At 61.3% G+C, this 24,707-nt stretch overlaps 5 protein-coding genes across 13 annotated transcripts in view; 4 read left to right on the top strand and 1 right to left on the bottom strand.

The window, feature by feature from the left end:
• Positions 1–48: 48 nt before the first annotated feature.
• On the top strand, positions 49–3,264 carry LOC308229938 (uncharacterized protein). Of its 3 annotated transcripts, none has more exons than XR_013958487.1 (4): positions 49–664; positions 1,101–2,349; positions 2,477–2,514; positions 3,126–3,264. XR_013958487.1 is itself a non-coding variant. In XM_080634318.1 (4 exons), exons 1-3 carry the CDS (start codon positions 506–508, stop codon positions 2,480–2,482), a joined length of 1,236 nt encoding a protein of 411 aa, XP_080490444.1. In that variant the 5' UTR covers positions 49–505; the 3' UTR covers positions 2,483–2,514; positions 3,126–3,264. The 3 variants fall into 3 exon arrangements, 1 of the variants encoding a protein (XP_080490444.1); XM_080634318.1 differs by having other exon boundaries at positions 1,101–2,171; XR_013958488.1 differs by lacking the exon at positions 2,477–2,514 and having other exon boundaries at positions 3,126–3,261.
• Positions 3,235–6,570, top strand: DOHH (deoxyhypusine hydroxylase). Of its 3 annotated transcripts, none has more exons than XM_080634321.1 (5): positions 3,235–3,376; positions 3,621–3,944; positions 4,711–4,787; positions 5,026–5,263; positions 6,112–6,570. In XM_080634321.1, exons 2-5 carry the CDS (start codon positions 3,671–3,673, stop codon positions 6,426–6,428), a joined length of 906 nt encoding a protein of 301 aa, XP_080490447.1. In that variant the 5' UTR covers positions 3,235–3,376; positions 3,621–3,670; the 3' UTR covers positions 6,429–6,570. The 3 variants fall into 3 exon arrangements, with proteins under 3 accessions (XP_080490447.1, XP_080490445.1, XP_080490446.1); XM_080634319.1 differs by having other exon boundaries at positions 3,293–3,424; XM_080634320.1 differs by having other exon boundaries at positions 3,326–3,420.
• A 140-nt stretch (positions 6,571–6,710) lies between these two features.
• SMIM44 (small integral membrane protein 44) lies at positions 6,711–9,148 on the top strand (the record flags this gene model as incomplete). The annotated part of the gene is made up of 2 exons (XM_080634322.1): positions 6,711–8,818; positions 8,925–9,148. The coding sequence occupies exons 1-2, from the start codon at positions 8,542–8,544 to the stop codon at positions 9,146–9,148; spliced, it is 501 nt and encodes a 166-aa protein (XP_080490448.1). The 5' UTR covers positions 6,711–8,541.
• A 1,323-nt stretch (positions 9,149–10,471) lies between these two features.
• SMIM24 (small integral membrane protein 24) lies at positions 10,472–11,340 on the top strand (the record flags this gene model as incomplete). The annotated part of the gene is made up of 4 exons (XM_080634154.1): positions 10,472–10,544; positions 10,832–10,949; positions 11,066–11,104; positions 11,247–11,340. The coding sequence occupies 4 exons, from the start codon at positions 10,472–10,474 to the stop codon at positions 11,338–11,340; spliced, it is 324 nt and encodes a 107-aa protein (XP_080490280.1).
• An 801-nt stretch (positions 11,341–12,141) lies between these two features.
• Positions 12,142–24,707, bottom strand: part of NFIC (nuclear factor I C) — a 36,727-nt gene continuing 24,161 nt past the window's right edge. For 2 of the 5 annotated variants that reach the window (XM_080633888.1, XM_080633887.1), the window contains exons 3-11: positions 24,187–24,258; positions 23,961–24,035; positions 23,712–23,835; positions 23,410–23,534; positions 21,999–22,127; positions 21,696–21,880; positions 20,085–20,244; positions 18,613–18,698; positions 12,142–17,104 (exon numbers count right to left, since the gene is read on the bottom strand). In XM_080633888.1, coding sequence (XP_080490014.1) covers positions 17,087–17,104; positions 18,613–18,698; positions 20,085–20,244; positions 21,696–21,880; positions 21,999–22,127; positions 23,410–23,534; positions 23,712–23,835; positions 23,961–24,035; positions 24,187–24,258 — 974 coding nt within the window. In that variant the 3' untranslated portion in view covers positions 12,142–17,086. The remainder of the gene's footprint in view (positions 17,105–18,612; positions 18,699–20,084; positions 20,245–21,695; positions 21,881–21,998; positions 22,128–23,409; positions 23,535–23,711; positions 23,836–23,960; positions 24,036–24,186; positions 24,259–24,707) is intronic. The other 3 variants (XM_080633889.1, XM_080633890.1, XM_080633891.1) reach the window with 3 other exon arrangements.

The raw sequence follows: 24,707 nt of genomic DNA, 5'->3' as shown, positions 1-24,707 counted from the left end.
TGACCCCGCCCCCAGAGCGCGGGGCACGACGGGAGCGTACTCGTCACCTCCGTTCGAATCAATACAGGAAGTGGCGCTATGGCAACAGCCGTAACCCGGGTGTGGGGGAAGCGTCTGACGTCAGCTCTCAGCGCGTTAGGGTCACGGCTCTGACGTTATTTCACGTAGCCCCCCAGCTACGGTGCGGCCTAGTTCCGGTCGCGGCCCCTCCGCCCGCCCCGGGCCCGGGATCTCACCCTGCTCTGCTCCCTGCGGCCTGGCCCCTGCCCGCTGCGGACACCGCGCGGCGGCCCGAACAGGCCCGCCCCGCCCCGGTAGCGCGGTCCGAGTCCCGGTGCGGCCCCGCGGTGCGGGACCAGCCTCCCCCAGCGCCGCCCCGAGGTCCCACCGTGCTCCAGAGGCGTCCCCGGGAGAGAGCTGGCCTCGGTGTGCCCATCCCGCCCCCGGTGCCGCCGTGACCCCGCGGCCGGTCGCCTCCCGCACGGCCCCCGCTCCCGGTTTGACCATGCGGGAGCGGCTCGTGGTGCTGCTGTGCGCGCTGGCGCGGCGGCGGACGGGCGGGCGGCGGGCCATGCCCGGCACAGGCGCCGGCGCCTGGGACGGGCCGCAGCGGCGGGCCTGGCTCCGGCACTACTACAGCCAGCGGCAGAAGCGGCTCATGACGGTGATCGCGGAGGGCGCGACCGGCCGGGGGGAAGAACATGGAGACACGGCCCGCGGGGCCAGGGAGTGGGGGAAGAGTGGGGCAGGGACACGGGGGGGGAAGCCCAGGGACAGGGAGGGTGCGGGGGGAGGGCACACAGAACATGGCCGGGGGGAGCACAGGGCAAGGAGGTGGGATGGGGAGGATGGGGGACATACAGGTAACTAGGACACAAAGGGTGAAGGACGTGAGAAGTGCACCGGGGAGGCAAAGGATGTGGCACACAAAGGACATGTGGGGACACAGAGGTTGGAAATGATGGGGAATGTGGTGTATGGAGATGGGGACATGAGTGGGTTGGAACTGGATGAGCTTTAAGGTCCCTTCCAACCCAAACCGTTGTATGAGCCTCTGAAGCACCGCCTCATTCCCGTCTTGTCTCCCCTCCGTGCTGCAGCTCCTGATTGCTCGCCGAAGGAGAACCAGCTGCTACTTCTACCCCCGAGCCTGGCCCAGTGTCAGGGGCGCAGACTGGTGGGAGCGGGTGGTGCTGAAGGAGTTTAGTCCCCGAGACTGGCTGGAGAAGTTCCGGATGTCCAAGGAGACCTTCTTCTACATCTGCAACCAGCTGCGTCCTGGGCTGGCTCCGCACAGTGCCCACTTCCACCCCACCCTGCCCCTGGAGAAGAGGGTGGCCGTGGCCCTGTGGCACTTGGCCACCAATGTGGAGTACCAAACTCTGAGCCCTCTCTTTGGTGTGGGGCCCTCCACAGTGCAGACATGTGTGCGGGAGGTAAGCTATGCTGTTGTCTTGCTGCTGAAGCCCCTCTACCTCCGGCTACCCAATGAGAAGGAGCTGGAGAACATGGTGCGCATCTTCCGTACCCGCTGGGGCTTCCCGCACTGCATCGGTGCCCTGGACAGCCTTCACATCCCTATCCACCCACCCCTGCGCCTCAGTGCTGACTACTGCAATGGCCAGGGCTGGCATTCCATCCTTACACAGGCTACTGTGGATGGGCTGGGCCAGTTTTGGGATGTCTCCACTGCTTTCCCTGGCAGCATGGAGAACAGCGCGGTACTGGAGAGCTCCAGCCTATGGGTGCTGGCCAAGGAGGGCCGGTTGTGCCCCAACCCTCCCAAGCACTTCATGGGGAAGGCACAGAAGTATGTGCTGCTGGGTGATGCCACCTATCCCTTGCAAGACTGGATCCTCAAGCCCTACCAGGAGGATGAGACCCTCACTCAGCGGCAGCTGCAGTTCAACTACCGCCTAAAGCGGGCGCACAGTGTGATCGAGAATGCATTCCTGCGCCTGAAGGCACGCTGGCAGATCCTCCTCAAGTGTGATGACTGCAGCCTGGAGCTGCTGCCCACCCTTGTCCTTGCCTGCTGCATCCTGCACAATGTCTGCGAAGCCCACGACAACCCCTTCAACCAGGAGTGGCTGGAGGGCACTGAGCCCACCGAGCTGCCCAAGCCCTGCCAGCCTGCGCCCACTGCCATGGAGGACGGACGAGCCGAGCAAGTGCGGGAGCTGATGTGCCAGTACTTCGAAAGCTGTGGGGAGGGAAGATCCGGGGAGGGATGATGGGATTGGGGTGGGAGGAGCAGCCTTGCACATCCCTGCTTGTGGACTTCCTCCAGCAGACATTGGCCAAGTGGTACTGTGCTGCTCGGCAAAGAACTGTGTCCTCCCATATCCAGTAAGGGCTGCTGACTGCATTGGCCATTCCCAGGATGGGGAAGGGGGGTGGCTGCATTGTGCTCATCCTGTTTTTGCCACTTGTTTCAGGCAGTGAAATGTACTTTGTGCCCTTTACTCTCTTCCAGGCATAGAGCGGTCTGGTGGTGTGTTGTAAGAGGAAAAGGTGGGGAGCGGGGCTGGGTGGGTGCTGCCTGGGTTTGCTTTTCTAGGGAGTGTGGCTCTGTCCAAAGGCCACTCTGTCAGGCTGAAACCAGGAGGAGCCCTTGAAAATGCTCCAGGCTTGGGGAAGAGCAGCTGGAAACTGCTCATGGGGAAGGATCTGGGGGCACCGAGTGGTGGAGCTGAACTTGAGCAGATTGTGCCCAGGCAGCCAAGAAGCTGCCAGCATCCTGGCCTGCATGAGCACCAGTGTGGCAGCAGGGCCAGGGCAGTGGTTGTGCCCTGCACTGGGCACTGGTGAGGCTGCACCTGGGATCCTGTGCTCAGCTCTGGGCCCTTCACTACAAGAGAGACATTGAGGTGCTGGAGCGGAGCCAGAGAAGGGCAATGGGGCTGCTGCAGGGCCTGAAGCACAAGTGTGATGGGGAACGACTGAGAGACCTGGAGGGGTTTAGTCTGAAGAGAAGGCTCGGGGAGACTTTATTGCTCCCTACAACTGCCTGACAGGAGAATGGAGCCAGGAGAGGGCCGGGCTCTGCTCCCAAGGAACAAGGTCTCAAGCTGCTGCACTAGGGGAGGTTTAGATGGAGACTGAAACAATCTCTTCTCCCACAGCCCGTGTCCCTCCCCGGAGCCGTCTGGCCCCAAGCTCATGGTCCCGGGGCCCCGCTCCTGCCCCGACTGCGACCGAAACCCCCCGCTGCGCCCGGCAGCTCCGCCGAGATGGGGTTGGGCGCAGCCGCAGTCGGGCACTGGGACCCTGCTGCCTACGCTCGCTGCCACCGCGCATGCGCCTTCTCTACTGCTCCGCGGCCGGTCCCACTCGGAGGGGGGAGGGCCCCATGGGCGGTCCCGGAAGTGCAGAGGTAGGAGCTGTGGCATGGTCACATGATGGAGTAGGATGGCTGAGGTTGGTGAGTGCGGGGCCGGTTTTGGGTGACTCCCCCCTTTGCCAGGCGCGTCCGGTCCTGCCCGCACCGGGCGCTCCGCGGGGCGTCCGGTGGAACCGGGTCCCGCTGTGCCCGGACCGCCGGTACAGGCGCGGGGTCTCCCGTCGCCCAGCGGACCCGCCGGCGGCCGAAGGCCTCCCTCACTTCTTCCCGTGTGCAGGACCGTGACCGGAGCCCCGCGTGCCACAGGCCCCACTCCCCTCCGGTGTGATGGTGATGGAGAAGGAGGTGAACGCCGTGGGCCGTGCCCTGGTGGACACGGCCCAGCCGCTGCCCGCCCGGTTCCGGGCCCTCTTCACCCTGCGCAACCTGGGCGGCCCCGCGGCCGTGGCCTGGATCGGCAGCGCCTTCGAGGACGGCTCTGCGCTACTGAAGCACGAGCTGGCCTATTGCCTGGGACAGATGCAGGACGAAGCGGCCATCCCAGTGCTCGTCCGTGTACTGCAGGACACCAGTCAGGAGCCCATGGTCAGGCACGAGGCCGGTACGATGGCTGCGGGTGCAGGGAGGGGGTAGCTTGTAAGTGGGACTTGTGGGTGCTTCTGTTGGTACCAAACAGCTCCTGACATGGAGCTGCTTGGGTGACTCCAGAGGAGGCCATGGAGATGCTGTGAGGGCTGGAGCAGCTCTGCTCTGGAGCCAGGCTGAGAGAGCTGGGCTGGGTCAGCCTGGAGAAGAGAAGGCTCCTGAAGGGGAGACCTTAGAGCAGCTCCAGTGCCTAAAGGGGCTGCAGGAAACCTGGAGAGGGGCTTGGGACAAGGGCCTGTAGGGACAGGACAAGGGGGATGGCTTTAATCTGCCAGAGGGGAGACTGAGATGAGCTCTTAGGTAGAAGCTCTTCCCTGGGAGGGTGCTGAGGCGCTGGCCCAGGGTGCCCAGAGAAGCTGTGGCTGCCCCGTCCCTGGCAGTGTTCAAGGCCAGGTTGGACACAGGGGCTTGGAGCAAGCTGCTCTAGTGGAAGGTGTTCTTTAAGGTTGCTTCCAACTCCAGCCATTCTGTGATGGCCTCATCTGGCTTGGGTGTAATGGCTGGGAGGATCCTGAGGAATGCAGCCACTTCACCACATGGCACTGGCTGGACTGGTTGGTGAGCCTCCACATTCCCACTGGCCAGGCTCCTGCTGTGGTGATTTCTCTGGCTGTCTTTTAGCACCGTCAGTCGGGCCCATGTCCCCACTTCAGAGCAGGGTGAGGCTTTGCTGGAGAGCATAGCAGACACCCTGCTAATGCACTGACACATCCTTCCTTCAGGTGAAGCCCTGGGTGCTATTGGGAATCCTGATGTGCTGGATATCCTGAAACGCTATTCAGAGGATCCCGTGGTTGAGGTGAGGCTCTTGGCTGGAGGGGGTTTTATTTCCCCGGTGATGGGTCCACAGGGGACAACCTGCTCCAGTGAAAGGGGGTTGGAGCTGGAGGAGCTTTAAGCTCTCTTCAACCCGTTTGGGTTTCCAGGCTGGGATTCCATGATTCTATGAAAAACATCCTCCTGCGTGCTGACTCCTTGCTGCCTTAGTGAAGCCCATTCCCATCCATCCCACAAGGGCTCTGTCCTCATCCCTGCAGGTGGCCGAGACATGTCAGTTGGCAGTGAGGAGACTGGAGTGGCTGCAGGAGAACAAGCAGGATCTAGGCAGCAGCCCCTACCTCTCTGTGGATCCTGCTCCCCCTGCAGAGGAGACGGATGTCACCAAACTCCGTGAGACCCTCCTGGACGAGTCCCGGCCACTGTTCGACCGCTACAGAGCCATGTTTGCCCTGCGGAACGTGGGGGGCCGTGCCGCTGTGCTGGCACTGGCGGATGGTGAGAGCAGGCTCTGTGCTGTAACTCTCTATAGGTTAATCCGGGATTAGCCTTTCCCAAATCCAGAGCTTTGTGGCTCCTTTCGGGCTCTTCACCTGTGTGTTTGCAGAGCTGCTACCCCCTGCTTGCTGCAGGAGCCACATTGCAAAGCACTTGGTGCTCTCTTGTGTTTCACAGCCCCTGTAATGTCCTCCCTTGCTCTGTGGGTCTGGGTGGGAGAGAGCACAGGCTCTAATACTGGCCAGGGACCAACCAGTCTCGGCTGATGTTTCTTGGTAGGACCTGGGCGCTGCTCTCAAGTTGGAGGCTGCCAACCTCCTCGTGGGGTTTGGGAATAGCTTTAGAGAGGGGAGTAAGTGTTTCCTGGGTGGGGAAAGGGTGAACCACAGCTCAGGAACTGTCTGGGTGCACAACCCAGTGTAAGGGAAGCGCTTGAGGCTCTCCAGCCATTTGGGACAAGTAGACAGTGCCTGCTGCAGCTCTTCAGCCCCACAGCATGGCAGGACTTGAGGCTGAGATGCCAGTACACCCCAGGCACCTTGTGCTGGTGGAGCAGGATCCATGGGCAGTGCAGGCTCCCCAGGGCAGGCAGAGGGGACGGCAGCTCCATCACAAGAGGGTCTCTCTGTGCCAGAGCTGCTGTGGCCATGCAGGCTCGGAGCAGGTGGGACACCCCTTCCCATAGGTATCTTGTTCCCTTCCCCAACCCCTCATGGTGTGTGGCAGTGACTGCCAGCTCTGACCCCCCAGGTGTGCTCCCCATGGCTTTGGGGTTGGGTGTGGGGCTCTGACCACGCACCCCAGTGCCCTTCGGGGCTGTGGCAGCTCACTCTGTGCTCTCCCCACAGGACTGCGCTGTGGCAGCGCCCTGTTCCGCCACGAGATCGGTTACGTGCTGGGCCAGATGCAGGACGAGGCCTGTGTCCCGCAGCTGACGGCTGCGCTGTGCAGCCTCACCGAGAGCCCCATGGTGCGCCACGAGTGCGCCGAGGCGCTGGGCTCCATAGCCCACCCCTCCTGCCTGCAGACCCTGCGTACCTTCGCCTGCGACGCGGAGCGTGTGGTGCGCGAGAGCTGCGAGGTGGCGCTGGACATGTTCGAGTACCAGAGTGGGGACCAGTTCCAGTACGCTGATGGGCTTTGCAGGCTGCAGGCCTCGGCCTGAGCCCCTGCTCTGGGAGGTGCAGGATGTGGTTGCTGCTTTCTCCCCACCCCAGCAGCACTGTCATGGCCCCTTCCATAGATGTGGATCCATGCCTTGCTGCGGCAGAGGTGGAGAACGAACTGGATTTGCTCTCTGGCACAATTACAGCTGCATTCTCCCTCCAAATCCGGGCTGAGCTGGTACTTGTCCTTCTCCCACCACCTTCAATTTCCTGGATCTGCCTTTTTTTCCCTGCTTACCTGCAGCCTGGCTCGGGGCTGGGACCAGGTGGGCTCTGCTCAGCATGTCAGAGCCTGATGTGGCTTTATGGGGCCTTGGGGCTGCTCTGGGCTTGTGCTGCCATGGTGGCTCTGTGTGGAAAAGCTCTGCCTTCTCTGTGGAGCTTTGCTGGGAGGCTGGGGCTGGCTTTGGGTGCTTGCTCTGGAGGTTGTAGGGATGGGATGCCTCAAAATCACCTGTGGTGCTGGTGCTGAGCCGCGTCCCTCCTTGCCTCTGCATTGGAGGAGCTGTGTGGGTTTCACCTGACCTGTCAGAGCAGGCCAGGGCTGTGCTTGCCACAGCCTTTGCCCTGGGATGGGGGTTGTTTCATGGCAAAGTTTGGAAGCTTTGGCTGCGCTTTGCTCTCTGCAGGGAGTGCCGCTGCCATCGGGGCTACAGGGTGAGGCAGAGCCTGCCCAGACTTCCCCCCATGTTTAACCAGACCTGGAAGGGGCTAAGGCTGGGGTTTGCTGCTATCACCCAGCACCCCCAGGCAGCCGCTGTGAACACAGGGCTTGGCTGGCAGGGAGCAAAGCGCTGGCAGCGGCAGCTCCAGCAGGAATCCAGCGCAGTGCTACAGCCTGTGCCCAGATGTGGGGAGCACCCACAACCACAGGGTCAGCTCTGGGCCTGCCAGGGTAGAATCACAGAACAGGAGAAGATGTTTAAGATCTGGGTCCAACTGTAGCAGGAGAGAATGGGGGGGGGGGGAGCAGGCATTGCCCATGGGGTGTCCCAGGTGTCCTCCTTCCCCAGAGCCAAAGTTTTCATCTTCCAATGATTTATCACAGAATCCCAGACTGGTTTGGGTTGGAAGGAACCTCAAAGCTCCTCCAGCTCCAGCTCCAACCCCTGCCATGGGCAGGAACACCTTCCACTGGAGCAGCTTGCTCCAAGCCCCTGTGTCCATCCTGGCCTTGAACACTGCCAGGGATGGAGGAGCAGCCACAGCTTCTGTAGGTAGCCCATGTGCTCACTGCAAGTCAGACCTGCGTGTCCAAGTGTGGTGGATGGGGTTGCTTGTGTGTGTCATGAAGGCTGAAGGCCACCAAACCTCTCTCTCTTTCTCAGCACTACAAAAACGTGACATTACAGTGGTTTGGAGTCAGCAGCTCCCACCCTTTGCTCTCCACCGTTCCCTGTCCAGGTTCACTTGGACCACACAGGGTTGTTTCTAAATCTGCACCAATGTTTGCCTCTGCTCCCCCCAAGGGCCTTTTAAGCCCAAGTTGGAACAAACCTGGCATTTTTGCAGCCAGGATCTGGCCAGGGGTGAGCTAGGTGCAGCAGAGCTGGGCTGCAGTACAGCAGCTCATCCCAGTACACCCCAGTGCAACCCAGTGCACCCCAGTGTGCCAGGGCAGAGCAGGGCCTGGCCATTGAGCGCTGACTTGGAGCTGAACTTCATGGACACCTTCACCCCCCTGGCCAGTGCTGGGTGCTGCTGCCATGTGTGGGGCTGACACAGAGCCCTGGGAAGGCAACAGCACAGCAAAGGGTCCCCCTTGGCATCGGGATGTGGTGCCCATCACCCTGCCCATCGCCTCCTGGTGCAGAGGTCACCGCAACCTCTGCCTGCTCCCAACATCTTGCACAATCTGCTCGTGGGACCTAACCAAGCCCAGGGGACTGGGAGAGGCTTTGGGCTGTGTCTGTTGTCCGTCCCATCCCTGCTTTTGGGGGTTCTCCACCTGTGTGGGGGATTCCCCACTGCTGGGGAGATGGAGGGACCTGTGGAGCTGCCAGGGGGGCAGATTCTGGATACCCTGGGCCACGTCACAGCTCCCCAGCCCCCCTCAGGTGGAGCCCGCCAGGGCTGTGCCTGGATTAGCGGGCGCTAAGCTCCTTCCCATGGATGCTCTGTCCCTTGGTGGCTGGGGGGGAGCTGGCGATGGCCCTGGCAGGGGGGACCTCACTCCCCAGCCCCAGGGGGACCTGGGGGCTGCGGCACTTGCTGCAGTCCCCCCCTGAAGAGGATGGGGTGCTCTATGTGGAGTACAAACCCCCTGCCCTGGACAGCATCCGCCTGCCCCGCTATGTGCTGTACCTGATGATGGCAGCCACCCTGGTGCTGCTGGTGGCCTATGCCATTGTGGGCCACCTCATCAAGGACCTGGTGCATGATTTTGCTGGTGAGTGCTGCCCGCAGCGAGGCCGGGTGAGGGGCTGCGTGAGGGGGGTCACCCAGAGCCTTTGCTATGGGGCTGTGCTGCTGACGGCTCCATTTCTGCCCCCCAGACTGGGCATTCGGGCCCAAAGTGGAGGAGGAGAAGGTGGTGGCGGCCAAGGGGACGGTGCTGGAGGTGGAGTGGCTGGAGGAGGATGGGACCCTGGGAGAGAGGGAGCTGGAGGGCGAAGGCGCGGGAGTGCTGCCGGGCACGGACATCGCACTGCGACTGCTCCCGTCCACCCCGCGCAGCTCCATCTCCTTCATCGACTCCCACAAGAAGAGGCTGTTCTAGAGCTGGGGGATGCCCCGCTCCTGCCACCACCAGCACCCTGGAGCCCTCCATGCAGCCGGGTCCTCCTGCAGCCCTGTCTCGGGGCTGTCATTGCTGCCCCCAATAAACGCGCCTGCCCTGTCCCTGCTCGCTTGCTCCTTTGTCGTGAGCATGGGGAGGGGGCAACGCTGGGACACCCTGACCTGGGGACAGCGGGGACATTCCCTGTGCCGGGCACGGGTGCGTGGGGAGGGGTGCGTGTGTTACATACATGGGGGTGTGAAGGGGATGCAAACCCCTGGCATGGGGGCAGGGGCACAGGTACACACACGTGATCATGGACACACGGGCACGTGCACCTGCAGGGAGGCCGATGTCAGCATGACCGTGCGTGGGCAGGGACACACAGACGCTGAGGCTGGGCTTGTTCCCGCTGGCCCTGCCAGGCTGTGCCCTTTCCTCATGGGGCAGAGCTCAGGGGCACTGACAGGTGACACCCAAAGCTGGTCTTGGGGGTGCAGAGCTGCAGGTGGGGGCACTGGGGATGGGGCTGCCTTGTCCACACCCCCCTGCCCGCCTTAAACCCAGGCTGGGGCTGCACTCCCCACCTCACACCCCCCCTTCAGCAGGGGCCCTGTCCCCATGTCCCTGCAGGGGTTGACATGGGTAGGGTACCCTCAGTCCATCCCTGGGGTGCTCCTGGGCACCCTGTGCCTCCATGTTCCCGTGTCCCGGTGGGTGGGGGCTACACCCTGCCAAGGTCTCCTGATAACACCGTTAATGTTTAGCTCCCCACAGTACTGGGCGCTCCCCAGGGACATGACTGGGTCCTGCCAGCACCAGCCAATGCATCTGGGGCATGGATGGGCCTGAGGGGGGCTGGGGCCGGACTGGCACTTACCTGTATGTGTCCCCCTGTGCTGCTCTGTCCCCACAGCATGACAGGTTGGGGGCTGTGTCCGTGGGGATGGGGCAGTGGCCTGGATCTGCTCCAGCACTGCCAGCTGGGACAGGGGTGCAGCACCCCATGGGTAGAGGTGATAGACTGGGAGGGCACTGGGCCTTCCTTCTTTCTCTCCTTCCATCCATCCCTCTCTCTATCCACCCATGCTGGACCCCAGCACCCACAGACCCATGGCTGCACCAGTGCCGGTGCCACCTCCCCAGGAGCCACGTTGCTGTGGTGTTGGTGGCACTTGTCCTCTTGAGTGCAATAAAAGCCGCCCCTTGGCCCCGGGTGCACAGAGCAGCGCCCGCACTTGCCCGTCATCGGCTGTAGTAGAGGACCCACATTGGGGTGCAGGATCCAGGGTGCTGCAGCCCTTTGCTGACCTCCCACCAAAGATGCTGAGGACCTGGCAGCCCCTCTCGCTCCTGATCCTGCTCGTGCTCACCGCCACCGCCTGGGGACAGGACGGTAGGTGCCCCCATACTGCCCATCCCCAGTCGGACCAGTCTGCCCCAGTGCCCTGGCAGCGACCGCTCTGGGGGCAGAGCAGAGAGATGTGAGGGCACCCACCTGCTGCCCTCAGTGCTCCCTGCTGTCCCTGTGCTCTCCTGGGGACAGACTGGCCCTGGCGGGTGGCACTGGACAGATGGTGGGCAGGGGGTGGCGAATGTCTGGGACTCTGTGGTGTGGGATGGGGAGTCCATCCGCTACAGGATGGGGCTCCTCTGAAGCTGTCCCCATTCCTGGCTGTGCAGACACTGGCCCCAAAGTGCTGCAGCCCTGGCTCGTTGGCCTCACAGCAGTCGTTGTCTTCCTCTTCATCATCTTCATCCTTCTCCTCGTCAACCGGCTCTGGAAGCTCCGGATGCGCAGGTTGGGGGGTGTTGGTCCGAGGGGGGGGGGGTGGCCATGCCCGAGGCCGAGCTCGGGAGCTGCAGGGAGCGGACAGGGCATCCCTGGTCTCCGCTCACCCCTCTATCCCCTCTCAGGAAGCAGGGCGGCCTCCAGGACACCCCGTGGACCAACAGGTACCACGGGCCGGGCGCTGCGGAGCTGCCACGGGCCTTTCGGTCGGGGCCTCGCTGGCACGGCCACATGCCCGGCGTGCCTTGAGCACGGCCAGAGAACACGGTGGCGGCCCTGTGCACCATTTACCGTCCCTCCCGGCAGGCTGGAGCGCACCGGCCGCGTCAACCTGGCGGCTGAGAAGGGCAGCGGCGAGGAGAGCGACGGCGAAGGGCAGAAGAAAGCCACGCCGCTGTGAGCCAGCGCCGCCGTCGGGACCTCCCCACCAGGCATCGCGCCCCCCGCCCAGTCCGCGGGGCGGGAATCCGCGCCGGGTTTTGCGGCTGCGGGACGGGAGGTGTCGTGGGTGTGCTCCGGCTGCAGCCGCAATCCGGCGTGGATCCCCCTCAGGAGTGGATCCGGGAGGGCAGCGCAAGGACCCCCTGCACCCTCCACCCCTGCATCTGGCGGGGGGGAGCTGAAGCCTAGTAAAAGTCCCCTGTGTCAACCGTCTGGTGTCACCGCGCCGGGACGAGGCCTGTGGGGCTGCCCCACGCCTCGGGGGTGTCACAGGGACACCGGGGACCCCCTGGGTGGGGCGGGGCCAGTGGGGACCCCTAACTTGGCCCAACGCCGTCCTACGGGTGAGGGCAACGACGTCACACCGGCGAGGCGATGACGTCACTTGAGCAAGGCGGTGACAGTGGGACCCCGCAGTTGCACCCCTCTGTGTCCCCTATTGACTGAGCCGGAGGGGGTGATGGGCACCCATTGCCCACCATGACTCTGCTGCAGTGAACCCCAGTGCTCCCAGTGCACCCCACTACAGATCAGTGCACCCCAATCCACTCCAGCACAGCTCAGTGCATCCCAGTACAGCCCAGTGCACCCTAATCCACCCCAGTACATCCCAGTGCTTCCCAGTACATCCCAATACATCCCAGTAAAGCCCAATACACCCCAGGGCACCGCAGCGGTGCCTTGGTGCCGGTGGCAAAGGACGGCCGGAGGCTGGCGGGAGTTGAAGCAGAGCTCGTTTAATGTTTGTACATTTTCTGGCTTTTGTCTTTTTTTAATGATTTTTAATTTTTTCTTTTTTTTTTTTTTCTTTTTTTTTCCCGTGTCAGTTTTTGTTTTGTTTTGTTTTGTTTTGTTTTCTTCTTTTTTGTCTCTTTTTTTTTTTCTTTGCATAGGGGGGAGGGTGGGAAACAACCGAAAAACCCCAAAACCTAACAAAAAAAAAAAAAAGAAAAAAAAAAGAAAAAGAAAAGAAACAAAACAAACAGAGCCCCCAACACCCCCCCCACACCCCCCCACCCCCCCGCGGCGGGGATCGGCAGCGGCTGCGCGGCGGGAGAACCGAGTATCGTGATGCACCGGGGGGAGGGGGTCCCGGGGGGTCAGTAACGGCTGCGGTGAAGCAAGAAGCGAGAATCCAGCTGCTCGGGGGGTACAAAGTGGGGGAGACCCGGGGGGGGAGGTTGGGGTGCAGGGGGGGGATGGAGGAGGTGCGGAGGGCAGGATCCCCCCCAAAAGGCGGCGGGGCAGCCGGTAGCGCAGAGGCACTGCGGCAGGTTTTTGGTTTGTGAGGGGGCCCCGGCTGCCCCCCGAAAGGCGCCTTTTGGGGGGGTCCCTCCTTCTGCCGCTCTTTGGGGGGTGGGGGGGATGTCCCCCCCCATTACACACACATGCACCCTCCCGGGTTCCACCTCCGCTCCCGCCTGCCCGCTGGCACCGTTGGTGCTGCAGGGGGGATACCCCAGGGTGCTGCATGGGGGCATCCCCGGGTGCTGCTGCACGGGGTACCCATGGGTGCTGCAAGAGGGCATCCACGGGTGCTGCAGGGGGGACACCCATAGGTGCTGCAGAGGGGTATCCCCGGGTGCTGCAAGGGGGCATCCATGGGTGCTCCCCCCACCCGCAATAGCAGCGCTTCCAAACTCAAGAATACGCGAAAAACAAACCCAAACCAGAAACAAACCGACAACGGACACGCCATATATATATAGCGGGGTATGTATATATATATATAGTGATATTTATATATATATATTCCTTTGCGCTTTAAAGTACCTTTAGGTGCGTGCGGCCCGCAGGGCCCCCCTGTCCCGCAGCCCCATATATATATATATGTGTGTGCGCGGGGGGGGAGCTCCTATGTACAGCGTTATTTATAGGGCACGAGGACTATTAATTAACGGTTGAAGCCGACGAGCCTAAAAAAACCCTCGAGGAGAGGCTGTAGTGCACGAAACCCCCCGGGGGGGCCCTGGTGATTGTCGAGCGGACCCCTCCCCTTCATCCCCCCATCTTATGGGATCCCTTCCCATAAGCAGCCCCAGTGATGGGGGGATCATACGTGGATTCTCCCCCACCTCGCTTTGCGCCCACCCCCGCAGCGGGATGGGGGGCTTGGAGGGGGTTAAAAACTAAAAGGGAAAACAATTAAACTAGAAATAATAATAAAAATTAGTGGTGCCTACCCCCCCTCAGCCTCCCCCACTCCGAGAGCTCTGGGGGGGGTTGCATATTCCCTTTGGGGGGGTGGGGGGAGCAGTGCAAAGTCCCCGGGGCGTGGGGGATGTGGGCTCCCGGACCCCCCCCATAGGAAGCCTCATCCAGCCCCCCCCGCTGGGGGGGGGGTGTCAAGGTGATGATTTTTTGCCTTGATTTAACATGTTTAAGGTGCTTTTCTTGCCGAGGGAGGGTTCTGGGGGGGCCGCAGCCGCTGGGCTGGCCCCAGGCAAAGGCAGCAAAAGGGGAGAGCTGGGGGCTTCCGGGGGGGGGGGGGCAGCCCGAGGGGCGCCAGCGCTCCTCACCTCCCCCACAGGCCCCGCACATGCCGGGGGTCTGCCCTGGGGGAGTTTCCCCCTCCCTCCTGTCACCGCTGCAAAAACCACTAATTTTTGTATTTTACGATCCTTTTTCAAGCTTTAAAACCTTAAAACCCTCCTTTTGTCTTTTTTTTCCTTTTTCCCCAATTTTCTTTCCTTTTTTTTTTTTTCTTTTCTTTTTTACTTTCCCCTAAATTCCATGATTTCAACATCTCTCCCCCAGCTCGATGCTGATCCCCCCCCCACCGCCTTGCATTGTCTTTGCAGACATCAACACTGCACCTTGCATCAGGAAGTGTCTCCCACGGACGTTCCCCTTGGTGGGACCCCCAACAAACCACACCGGGGGGGGAAGACCCCCCCTACTTTTCCCCCCTTCGTCCCCCACTAATACTTTTGGACACACACACACACACACAAAACACCAAACTATCAAAAATGTAAAAAAAAAGCCCCAAATTTTGACGTTTCTTCATCACGAAGCAGCGCCGCCGCGCGGTGCCGCCCGCCCATCGGTGTCACAACCCGCATCAGGCCTCAGCCTCAGCAGGGCTGGGGGGAGGGAGGTGTCTCTCCGGCCGGCGGGACGGTGGGTTTTAAGGCAAAATCTGGATTTTTTGGGGGTGTCAAGCCCCCCGCTCGGTGGTTTTGCACAGGCGAGAGGAGACCTCGTGGCCTGTTCTCTCCTGACCCCCCAAGATGAGGCCAATGGAGATGGGGGGGCCTGTGACCTGTGACCCTCCCCCGACACCAGCCCTTTTTTTGGGGGGGGGGGGGGTGCACAGCTACATTCACACGGTTCTATTCCTGTCACAAGAGCTGCTGGGCTCAGCCCTCTTGGCCTTGCACCCCACTAAAAACCAGTTCAAAAGGGGGGGGTCAGGATGCTGCCCCCCCCTCCCCTCCACGAGGGCTCAGCCATGAGGGATCCCAACTGCATCCTCATCCATCTTGCCATGTCCAGACCCAGAGCACTGGCAGGGTCCAGGCTCGGGGAGGGAGGGGGGCGCAGCCTCCCACCTCACTGCCTTTGGTTGCTGGAAGCCAAAAACCAAAAGAAACCCCCCCAAAAGGGAAGGAACCCCCCTCAAAAAGAGGCAAAGCAGGGGGGTGGGGGGGCGGCTATTGCATATTCCGGTGTGTTGGCGCAGAGGGTGCATCAACTGGAAGACGTTTCCAAAGGGGAGGAAAATGGGTTAAAAAAAAATAATAACAATATAATAATAATAATAATAATAAAAGAGAGAAAAAGGGGAATTTTCCGGCCAAGAAGAAGCCATGCAGGAGGCGGGGGGGGGCCCCGGGCATGCAGCGGCTCCCGCGCCCCGGCACCGGGCCCGGTAATACTGAGGCTCCGAAGGCAAAGGCACATCTTGTGGTAGAAAACTTCGTGCAAATTAGGAAAACATGGATCTGTTGTTATTTTTTTTTTCTTGCGGTTTTTTTTCGGGTTTTCGCCCTTTTTTTTTTTTTTTTTTCTTTTATACAGATTTTTTTTTGTGTTTTTTTTGGTGGTTTTTTTTTTTTCCTCTTTGTTGCTGAGGGGAAGGTCGAGCCGGTTACACTCTGCCATGCACAGCATCGCCAGCACGGCGGGGCCGAGCCGGGTCGCCAGGTCCTGGTAAAGCACCATGCACTTATAAACAGGGGGTTTTGTCCTTTTTTTTTTTTTTTCTTCCTCTTTTTCTCTTTTTTTTTTCTTTTTTTTTCTTTTTTTTTTTTTTTTTCCTAATGCTTTTCTCAGATCTGTAAAAAATAACCCCAAACGAAAGAGGGCTCCGTTGCCGCCAAGTGCTTCTTTTGCTGTTTTCTCTTGTTCTCTTGCGGGTTTTCTCCTTTTTCTTCTCGTTTTAGATGTCTTCTCCTCTCCAGGGATTTCCTCCATCGAGCCCTTTTCCTTCCCTCGAGAGCCGGGGGAGGGTTTGGCTTTGCCATCGCTGCCATCCCGCACATCCCACAGTGACTTCTCTCCATCACCCCCGTGGGCTGTCCCCTGCGGCACCGGGGGGAAACACCAGTCTGCTCCGGGGGGACACCGGGGGTCTTCCTTATTGTCCTCCTCCCCCGCGCTGGATGAGGGCTTCCTCCAGCACTTCCCCCCACAGTGGGGGGATCCTTAAGGGGGTTCTCCGGGTCCGTGTCCCTTCCACTGCAGCAGTTCAGGCACTTGGCGCAGGGTGGGGGGTGCGGAGGCGGCTTTGGGGTGCAGGGGGGTTTGGGGGGTGCAAGGGGGGCTCTGCCCTTGGCATTAAAAAAAGAAAAAATCCCAAAAAACCCCAAAGCAGCCAAAGGCCGGGCCGGGGGCTCCGTTTCTTCCTCCTCTTCGTCCTCCTCTTCTTTTTCCTCCTTTTTTGTGACTTTTTTTCTTTTATTCTTTTTCTTCTCTTTGTTTTTTGACCAATCCCTCTTCAAAGTGCATTTCCTACAAATGTGCAACACAATGGCTCCCCCCCCCCCCGTACCTGTCCACAGGAATGCATAGCTCAGACACACGGATGTGTACCCTCATCACAGCTCCCCCCGCCCCCCCCCGGGGTGGGGACACGTGTGGGGGACACGGGGACACGGTAGGGGGGGGACGGGAACCCCCGGCCCCCTTCCTTCTGTGAAAGTCATGACAAGCCAAGCCCCGGCCACTGCAGCACCATGTCACCGTGTCACACCCCGGGCTCCCCTGACAGTCTGTGTGTGTCCGGGTGGGGGGACGGCGAAAGGGGGTTTGATCTTTTCTACTCACATGGAGGCAGGACCGAGGGAGTCGGCAGCCGCTGGGGCTCAGGCGCTGCAGGAGCATCGCTGGCACGAGTTGTGTCAGGTCTCGGGTAGCGCCAGCCGAGGGGGGCAAATAATAGTGTTTTTTTTCTCTCTTTCTTTCGTGTGTGTTTCTTTGTTTTCCGGGGGTGGGGGAAAGTTGGGATCCTCTTGGGTTGGGGGGTGTTGCTTGCGTGGGTTTTTTTGTTTTCTGTTTTGAAAAAGTTTGACCCTTTTCCTTCTTCCTTTCCCTCACTCTTTCCTTCGGGTGTGGGTTTTGCTTGTCGTCGTCGTTGTCGTCGTTGTCATCGTGAGTCCACGCTCTCCGTCGTCACCACAAGGCTGGGCCTGGTGCTCAGGGATGTTCCTCTGGGGGTGCCTAAAGCAGAGAAGGGAGGCGAAGGGGCGGCACGGCGGCGGTTATCCCAGGTACCAGGACTGCCGGGAGAGAGGAGAAAGCCTGGCGTTACCCTGTGTCCCCACGCTGCCCCCATGCTCCTCTCACTGCCTCATTCCTGCACCGAGTTCACTCAGTGCCCCCCTGTCCTTGGTGGCCAAGGCGATGCTCCGCAGGGAAAGCATCCTGCCTGGGGACAAGCAGAGGGGTGGCAGAACTGGGGACCCTGCCGGGTGGCCCCTACCACCCTCCTGTTGTATCTCCCCCCCATCTCCAGCCCCAAGTTCAAGTTCATTCCCGATTACCTCATGTCTGGTTTCCGTTGGCAACGAGACAGCTCGGAGCCGCTGCTTCCCTTAACCCTTCCCAGCCCCACCACACATGACCAGAGAGCAGCAGGTCTCAGCCACCGCTCCTGGGAACATGGGACACCCACTTTGTCCCCCCTGTGCCTCAGTTTCCTCAGGCACAGCATCCTTCCGCCCTGGGGAGGCTCCTGGAGTGCATCTGGACACACATGCACAGGGACAGGTACAGTGAACCTCACAGGGTTTGGGGTGCAGGGACCCTAGCACCCCATGTCTTCTCTTTAGGGATGCAAAAGCCTCCAGGTGCCCACCCCACTCTGTCCTTTGGAGAAACTGAGGCAGGGCACTCTGGTCAGAGCAAGACCCCGGTGTTTGCCACCAGCAACTGCACAGCACTCCTGGGGTGCCCCAGCTCATGGGCCCTGGGCATTGTGGCACAGCACAGCACCCTTGGGTGCCCCATGGAACGGCTCAGCCCCCCAAGTCCTCACTCCCCCCACGGCGCCATCCACACTCCATCCCACTGCATCGCGACACTGCTCCTGAGGAGACCACTGAGGCTGTGCAACCTGTAGCACAAGCGAGGCACAAGGTGCTAGCGCTGGCCCATGGCACTGCCCACGGTGCCTCACCCACGGCCGGTTCAACACACCCAGCACCAGTGAAGATTCCCGGGAAAGATGCGTGCCACATCCCACCACAGCTGGAGCGGGAAGGGCAGGGTGTCTGTGTCTGCCTGGGGAAGGGACACATGGCCCCAGTGCCCCTCGTGCAGGGATGCTGTGTGTGGTGCCAGCTGTGGGCATGGCAGAGACCTCCCGCTGCCATGGGGGACATTTGGTGGCCACAAGTCACCAGGAGCACCTGTGGCCTTGGCTCAGGCACCAGCTGGGGATTCCCATGGTGGCAATCCCAAGGTGGAGATGCCATGGTGGGGATGCCATGGTGGCAATGCCCATAAGGGCAATACCCATAATGGGGACACCCACAGCGGTGATGTCAAGCCAGCAATGCCCAAAGCAGCAGTGCCCACAGTGGCAATGCCATGCTGGTGACACCCATGGCAGCAATGCCCACAGCAGTGATGCCCACCACTGCAGCAATGCCGTAATGGAGACACCCACGGCGGTGATGCCTGCGATGGCCGTGCCCACAACAGCGATGCCCACAACGGCGATGCCACAATGGCGGTGCCCAGGGTGAAGGCAGGAGGGTCCCCCCAGCAGCTTCCCCACTCTCACCTGTGCCTGATAGATACTCCCAGGATCCCTTGGTCCTAATCCCACGAAGGAACGGTTCGCAGGGGGCGTGCCTGGTGCAGAGTAGGCTGGGGAACAAACGAGAGCTCATTAACGGGGCTGCCGGTGGCATCGCCATTGTCCTGCCACTGCCTGGCACTGCTGGGACAGGCGTCCCAGGCACATGGAGCTGGCAGCGAGGCAACGTGCCTGGTGTTGTCCTGGCAGTACGTAGAGGTCAGGGATGCTGTGCCTACTGTGCCTGTGCCCTCTGGAGGGGTGGCTTTGTGGTAATGGCTGGCTGGGGGCACCCTTGGGGTGCCAGTGCAGTGCTGTGGGGCAAGCGCAACAGGAGCCACCAACTCCACTTGGCCACATCGCCCCATTGCCACCTCCACCCCCAGCTAGGTAGGGGTCCAGCAGTGGGACTCCCACCCCTGCTGAGCTCCTGAGACCCATCAGGAGCGGGGGGGGCACTCAGAGCCAGCTGGCCCCTGTGCTCCTTGGGGACACCCAGTGTGCATCCTTCCCTGAAACAAGGGGAGACTGTCACTGCCCAGTCCCTCCCTGTGGACATGGTCCCGTCACTGGCTGGGCCACACCACCCAGAGCTCTCCCCTCCATGTCATGCCATGTATCCTCCATACCAATGGCATCCAGCTGTGGCCTGTCTCCAGGGACGTGGCAGCCTCTCTGGGTACCAAGAGTCCCACAGATACAGCAAGATGGGGACAGGAACACTCTCGTCGATCATGGTGATGCACACCATGATGATGGTAGCAGTGTCCCACCACTACAGCACATGCCCCGATGCCAGGCCGGAGGTGACACCAGCGTCTCCCCTTTGTGACCCCAAACTCCTCCTGGCCAAGGCACTGAGGCCATCTAAACGATGAGCTTGTCAGTGACCGCTGCTAACGAATGGTCCCCCAGGGGCTCTTTAGGTGCTCTGCACCCAAGTTGCTTCACAGCCCCTGATCAGATGAGGGACCCAAAGCTGGGGACCCTGGTGGCAGAGTGAGGATGACAGCCCCATGCAGCACAGCCCAGCACCCTTCCAGCACCACAGCCATTCAGCCGGTCCCTGCCTCACCAGCAGCACCACCGCGTTCTGAGGGATGGAGAGGCAACTGCCTCCCTTGGCAAGCCCTGCCTGTGCCGGGAGGGGTTTGGGCAGGGCGTAGGCTCAGAATGACACGGGGCTCCATCCGGTCCATGGGACCAGTGCAGGGCCCCCCCAGCTTGGTGGGGACACACAAGAGCCTCCTGCCCAAACCCTGCCCGCTCCGACCTGCCTGAGACCCAGCAAACTCATCGGTGCCAGCTGCCGCCCTCTCACCGGCTGCGGGGAGCCCACCTCCGCCAACGTCCCCCCCAGCAGCACCGGGGACAAGGGGGAAACACGCTTTGGGGGGGCTGCAAGAGGAGGGGGCCAGCCGGGCCGGGGAGAGGGGTGGGCGCCGCGGGGTGCTTACTGGGTGATGTCGGCGAGGTCGTCCCTCCCTCGGTAGTTGTCGTGGTGGGTTTGGTGTCAGGAGAGACGGCCAAGCGGGGCATGCCAGGGGGAGGTGGCGGCGCCAGCATCTGCGGGGGCAAGTAGTGGCTGGGCACTTTCACTTGACCACTTCCATTTAACTGGGGACACAACACAGACAGAAAAACAAACAGCACAAGCCATTAGGAAGCAGGGGCAGCACCAGCAAAAGCCGGCCCGGGAGCGCCTGGTGCCAGTTGGCACCCGCACAGAGCATCCCTCACCACTGGCACAGGTTTGATGGGTCTCAGAGCAGCCCTGAACGGTCGGCGCCAGCCACAGGGGAATCATGAAGGGGTGAGAAGCACGGGGGTCAGGGTGGTCTTTGGGGGGGGGCCACATCCCCCACCCCATGGCGGCGCATGCCAGAGCCAGGGTGCTGTGAGGGGATGGGGCACCCCATGGTGGCATCGAAGGCCCCAGTACCAGCTCCCCCCTATTCCTGACCCAGTCTCTGCTAGCCCCATCACTGAGCTGCTGCATGGGGAGAAGAGCAGATGTGCCCCTTTACCCTGCCATCAGGCCTCACCGGGTGCTGGACAGAGCTCAGATGAGCTCCCCAAGAACCTCTGTGGCTGTGGGGCACAATGGGGGCACAGGAGGGCAGGGAGTGGGGAATGCAGCCACTCCTAGGCCCTGGCTGCAGGCACAAAGGGAGCAGGGGGTGGGTGTGTGCGGTGCAGGGTGCATGAGGTGATGGGTGCATGGCATGTTGGGGGCACTGGGTGCTGTGTGCAGGATAGTGCGTGTGCTGGGTGCTGGGTGTGAGGGGTGCTGGGTGCACTAGGTGCTGCAGGCACTGGCTGCTGGGTGTACATTGTGCTTTATGGGGGTGCTGGATATGTGGCATGTGGGGTGCATGGGGTGCTAGATGTGCTGAGTGCTGGGTGTGCAGGGTGCTGGGATGAGGGACAGCACACAGCAGCTCAGTGTGGCCCTGCCACCCGATGGGGACATGGCACCGCGGGGACAGGGCTGATGGGTCACCAGCCAGAACCTGGGCACAAAGAGCCCATCAGTCCCCCGGCACGCTGGCAGACAGTGGCTCTTAGGCAATGGTCACACGTTCCCTGCTCCCACAGATAACCCCAGCCCCAGCCAATGGCTCAGCCCCAGCACCCACTGCCCTGTCTGCCCTCCATCACCAGAGAACCAAGCTATCAACACTGACCAGCTGCAACCGCACTCCCAAACCAATGCATGGCTGCCCAGCCCTGTCCAACACCCTACCAGGCTGGGTGCTGGCACCGAAGTGCCACCAGAGCACCCTGACCCCCAACTGTGGTGGTCGTGACGGCGACGGTGGCAGACAATCATAAAATCACGGAATGGTTTGTGTTGGAAGGGACCTTAAAGCTCATCCATATCCAGCCTCCTGCCACAGGCAGGGACACCTTCTGCTAGAGCAGGCTGCTCCGAGCCCTGTCCAACCTGACGCTGAACACTGCCAGGGATGGGGCATTCACACATCACCCCAATCAAGGGGATGCAGCAGACCTCAGCCCCACGGCGAGCTCAGTGATGGGATGCAAGGATGGGGCCACATCCTTACCGGTCCAGGCTGCTGGTTGGACGGGTCACAGGCCAGTGAGACGAGATCTTTCAGTGGGTCCTGCGGGTTGAGATGAGGTGGGTACCGAATGGCCGTGTGGGGGAAGTAGGTGGAGGCCGTCTGGGGGAGGATGGAGGTCGTGGGGAAATGCAGTGCAGATGATGGGTGTGGGCTTCGAGCGATACCTGCAGGCGACAATGGGAAGAGGGGGACCCCCAGTGTCACCAGAAGCCAGCCACTGCCCCAGCCCCACACTGCTCACCAACTGGCTCCATGCCTTGGTTTCCCTGCTAGGACACTCACCGCTGTGCACTGCGATGACGGGACGGTGGTGCTGCGTGAAGCTGCTCAGACGGGGTGAGGAGTCCTGGGGTGACGGGCTGTTGAAGGGGGACTTGTCCATCTCTGTCTTCTTCACAGTGGGGGAGATGCCTGAGGCAAAACGGGGTGCAGTGTCAGAGCCCGGCACCCAGCTCGATCCTGGGATGAGGGGCTCCCTGAGGACAGGCTCAGCACGAGTGCACATGTGTGTGCACATGAGTGAGGGTGTGCATGGATGTGGGCAGCTCTATAGACCTACCACAGGTGTGCACATAAACACATGTAGCATGTGCAGGCATGTGCTCATGCACGGGCGTTTGTGTACCTCTATGCCTGTCTGCACACGTGTGTTTGCATGTGCGGGTGCCTACCCAGGGGGCAAAATCAGGGGCTCCCATGGGTGCCCCTCTGGACTCCTGGGGCTGGGGTTCCGGCAGTGCCGGAAGCTGGGGCAGAGCGGGAGGGGACAGTGAGTGCCTCCCACTCTCCCCCATCACCATGACTTTAGCTCTGGCCATTTGGCCAAGGCCTGATAATGGGTTTAGCCTCTTCTCAGCTGGTGTTTAGGAGGATTTCCTGGAACATCCTGTATGGGATTGCTGCCCCCTTCCCTCCTGTCCCGGATCAGGCCACCAACAGGGAACAGGAGCACCCCTGCACAGTCCAACCTGCCATGCATACCCTCAGGCAATGCTTTGGGCAGGGGGTGACATCTCTTTGAGGACCCACCAGGCCCATGGGCACAGTGGTGGTGAAGGATGGGTCACTATCCCCAGCACCTATGGGGCACCCTCCTGGGGCAGGGCTTGCTCTCCCCAGATTGCCTCCAGTCCCCCAAAGCCAGGCACCCTTCAGGCTCTGCCAGTGCTGGGAAGGCCGGGATGGATTCTGCCCCACTGTTTGGGGTGCAGGGAAGCAGGATAAGAGCCGAAGAGGGGGGAAGATGAGGGCTCCCCGGCCTGCAAAGGCACCCCAGGGTGTGGGAGCCGCCTTGCCAGCCCCGCAGCATCGCTTTAATTAGCCCAGCCCCCCCCCCCCCCTTTCTTAATGAACAGCTAATTGGGGCTGTCTAGACAGGAAAGGAAAAAAAAAACCAACAGAAAAAATGCCAAGAAAGCAAGAGAGCTGCTGCCCACAGCAGAAGCAGCTGCCGTGGGGCTGGGAGGGGCTGGTGTGGGGCTGGGGCACTGGGCTGACCCTATAGAGAGCCTGCGTCTTGGTGGGGGGGTCTACAGCAACCCCACAGCCCCTCCAGCCAGCTCATGCTTTGATCTGAGCACCCTAAAGCAACCCCAGGCTCTCAAAGGGGAGGACAGACAATAGTGACCTGGCTGGGGGGCCCTGTATCAGCAGAGGGGCACCTATAGGGAGGCGCCTGTAAGGAAGCACTTACCCCCTTCCATATCTTCTGTCCAGTTGCGGCTGCTGCTGGTGGGGGAGTTTGAGGAGGTGTAGTACTCGCCCCCCGGGCTGGTGTCGATGTCATCTTCCATGGACCCCGACTTGTGCCGTTTGCTCCTGGGTGGGTAGGGGAGGAATCAGCTCCAGCCTGTGGCAGGACACAACCTGCCCTGTGCCTCCATCACAGTGAGATGGGCAGTGGCCCATGGCCAGGCTCGGGTTCACTCTGGCATCACCCCAGCATTGCCCCAGCATCACCTAGTACCACACCAGTGTGGTCCCAGGATAACGTACCCGCTGGAAGAGGTGCTGGGCAGTGTTCTCCGCATGCCAGTGCTGGAGGGGTTCAGGTCATAGGCCAGGTGGCCCTGGAGCTCCCCAAGAGAGAAGTTTGGACCCGTGCCTGTCACCACCGGTGCTGCAGGGAGAGAGAGGGATCACGGGATCGGGGTGGGGTCAGACAACATCTGGGATGGGGAACAGTTGGGATGCTGCCGGTTCCAGGCAGCCTGGGGGCATTGGTGGCATGATGGTGGCACTCACTTCGGGACACCTGGATGAGCTCGGTGACGCTGAACACCCCTGAGGTGACGAAGCTTTCCTGGAAGTCTGTGGAATCTGTGCGGGAAGAGAGTAGGGAGCTCTGTGGATGGGGGGTAGGACAGGACAGAAGCACCCCTTCTGCTCCACACTGTCTTGTGGTAAAGCCTGAGAGCACCCCAACATCCCCAAAGCCGATGTAATGCTGCCCCTTGAGCCCTGCTCTCACCCAGCGTGATGGGTTTGCTGTCCTCCTGATCCGAGCCAATGCCCGTCCGGGGGCTGCTGCTCTGCTCTGCGTCTGCAAGGGGGAAAAATACCACCAGGATGAGGCACCGGTGCAAACTTGGGGTACGCACTGGTTCCCTGCCCCAGCAGCCCCCCTCACTGCTCTGCGGCGTGGGGAAACCGAGGCACGGTCTGGCAGAAGGTCCAGGGCCAAGTTGGCACTTCCCCAGCCACCAGGGAAGAGCCACCATAGGCATCCCTCGCTATGGGCAGGAACAGGGACAGGAACAGGGACACCCTTGTGCTGCCATGTGAGAGGAGCCCACAGCCCTTGTCCTGCCCTGAGGCAGTGACAGCTGCCTGGCCTTGCTCCTGCCTCCCCTCCTCCCTCCTTGCTGCTGCCACCCAGCTCGGGCAGTGCCGCCACTGCCAGGCATCGCCTCTGTCACTCCACAGCACCTTGTTCTGCCTCCTCCGAGCCCCTCAGAGGGCAGTGGGACAGCGCCTGCTCCTACTCCTTGA

The sequence above is a fragment of the Psittacula echo genome, assembly GCF_963264785.1.
Source record: "Psittacula echo genome assembly, chromosome: 24".
NCBI lineage: Eukaryota > Metazoa > Chordata > Aves > Psittaciformes > Psittacidae > Psittacula > Psittacula echo.
The sequence above is the reverse complement of the archived record's forward strand: the minus strand, read 5'-3'. Positions and strand labels throughout refer to the sequence as shown.